The following is a 2,477-nucleotide window of genomic DNA, read 5'->3' as shown; positions in this document are numbered from 1 at the left end:
TGGCACTTCGGCAACAAAACTTTTGATTAAAAAGCCTTACAACTTTTGTCAAGGTCGTTTTATAATCTCACTGAAACTGGGGAGTTCCGTCATCGAAAATGGCTTTGCAGAGTATACACCTCCACTGTTTCTTCTCCAAAAGCTGCCTTTTGGTGAAAAAACAAAGCAGTATAGACAAGCCCTAAGGAACAATGTATCCACACTCACGTTTCCTGCTGGTTCCTGTTAAGGTTTTACACACCGTGATGTGTAGGAATTATTGAGGCAAGGAGCACCATAAAATATGGAATTTACATTAGTAGGGACAGTTGTTCATAATTCATTTATCTGAGTAATGAAAATGTCATTTTCCATTGTGTGAAGAGCTACCAATTTGCTTCATCTATGAGAACAGCCTCCAGTACTGCATGTAGTGTCTCATAGACTCATAGACTTTAAGGTCAGAAGGGACCATTATGATCATCTAGTCTGACCTCCTGCACAACGCAGGCCACAGAATCTCACCCACCCACTCCTGTAACAAACCCCTAACCTATGCCTGAGTTATTGAAGTCCTCAAATCGCGGTTTAAAGACCTCAAGGTGCAGAGAATCCTCCAGCAAGTGACCCATGCCCCACATTGCAGAGGAAGGTGAAAAACCTCCAGGGCCTCTGCCAATCTGCCCTGGAGGAAAATTCCTTTCTGACCCCAAATATGGCGATCAGTTAAACCCTGAGCATGTGGGCAAGACTCACCAGCCAGCACCCAGGAAAGAATTCTCTGTAGTAACTCAGATCCCACCCCATCTAACATCCCATCACAGACCATTGGGCATATTTACCTGCTAATAATCAAAGATCAATTAATTGCCAAAATTAGGCTATCCCCTCCATAAACTTATCTCATAGTAATATTGTCTCTCCATCAGGCATTTGTACTGCGACCATCACCCTAGACACATACAGGAAGCCATGTGAAAGTTCGGTACATGCAGGAGACACCATTGTGCCTCAGCGTTGGACATATTCTCCCCTACTCCATGTCAGATTCCAACACAACCAACTTGATCAACCCCTCCACTTTCATCCTGCTGGGCATTCCTGGCCTGGAGGCGGCCCATGTCTGGATCTCCATCCCCTTTTCTGCCATGTATGCTGTAGCTGTCCTGGGAAACTTCACCATCCTGTTCATCGTGAGTATGGAGCTGAGCCTCCATGTTCCCATGTACTATTTCCTCTGCATGCTGGCCGTCACCGACCTGATTCTGTCTATGTCCATCCTGCCCCAAATGCTGATCATCTTCTGGTTCAATTCCAGGGAAATAGATTTTAGTGCCTGCCTCACCCAGATGTACTTCATTCACTCTGTTGCAGTGATGGAGTCTGGGATCTTCGCGGCTATGGCTTTTGATCGTTACGTGGCCATCTGTGATCCCCTGAGACATTCCACCATCCTGACAAACCCTGTGGTGGCCAAGATTGGCCTGGCCGTGGTGTTGCGTGGCGGCATGCTTGCACTGCCCCATCCCTTCCTGGCGAGGCAGTTGCCATATTGCAGAACCAACATCATCTCCCACTCATACTGTGAGCACATGGCCGTGGTGAAACTGGCCTGTGCAGACATCCGTGTCAGTAGTTACTACAGCCTCTCTATGGCATTGTTGGTAACTGTTATGGTTGTGTCTTTTATCACCATGTCCTATACCCAGATCCTCAGGACCATCTTCAGCCTCCCAACAAAGGACGCCCGGCTCAAAACTTTTGGGACCTGCAGCTCCCACCTCTGTGCCATCTTAGTATTTTACATCCCAGCTCTCTTCTCCTTCCTCACACACCGGTTTGGCCACAATGTGCCCCTGCATTTTCACATTCTCATGGCCAACATGTATCTCCTGGTGCCCCCCATGCTAAACCCTATCATCTACGGGGTGAGAACCAAACAGATCCGGGACAGGCTGCTCCGGCTCTTTACTTATAAAGGAACTAACATTTTCTCCTGGTGCTCTGGCTCTCAGACCAAGCTCCGTGCAGAGATGACTGGTGACATGGTGCTGTGCTCTCTTCCCTGAATCACTGACTGAGCAGTCAAAGAGACATTAGACCCTTTCCTGGCCTTACTGTGCTGTGTAATAGTGATAAACTGTGGATCGGTTCTTGTACAACTCACTAACTCATAGAGTTGCCACATTTCTATTTGCTGATAACTGAACACCAGACACCCCGTTGCCCAGCCTCTTTTCTCAAGACCTTTCCCCCTTCTGTGCCTATTCCCCCAACATACCACCCCTGCTGCTCACTCGTCCCCTCGCACCATCACTCACTGGATCATTTCCATCTCCCTCCCTCACCAGCTGGGTTCCCTCGGCTCTGGGGCTAAGCAACCTGCAGTGAGTGCAGTGAGGACACAGCGCTGGGGCAGACAGGCAAATCAGGAGTGGACAGGGAAGCCATATAAAAGCAGCTGAAGCTTGGGAGCAGTGTTGCGCTGCAGGCGGGTG

General features: G+C 48.7%; 1 protein-coding gene across 1 annotated transcript; it reads left to right on the top strand.

Annotated features, from left to right (window-relative positions):
* Positions 1 to 1,019: 1,019 nt before the first annotated feature.
* On the top strand, positions 1,020 to 2,048 carry LOC112123892 (olfactory receptor 52M1-like). Its single transcript, XM_024222461.1, has one exon. It carries the CDS (start codon positions 1,020 to 1,022, stop codon positions 2,046 to 2,048), a length of 1,029 nt encoding a protein of 342 aa, XP_024078229.1.
* The last annotated feature ends 429 nt before the right edge of the window (positions 2,049 to 2,477 follow it).

The sequence above is a fragment of the Terrapene carolina genome, unplaced genomic scaffold, assembly GCF_002925995.2.
Source record: "Terrapene carolina triunguis isolate 2854851 unplaced genomic scaffold, T_m_triunguis-2.0 Scaffold34507, whole genome shotgun sequence".
Lineage (NCBI taxonomy): Eukaryota > Metazoa > Chordata > Testudines > Emydidae > Terrapene > Terrapene triunguis.
The sequence above is the reverse complement of the archived record's forward strand: the minus strand, read 5'-3'. Positions and strand labels throughout refer to the sequence as shown.

Bases quoted from the DNA above. Each gene is read 5' to 3' on its own strand.
- LOC112123892 (XM_024222461.1), top strand. From the start codon at position 1,020: ATGTCAGATTCCAACACAACCAACTTGATCAACCCCTCCACTTTCATC.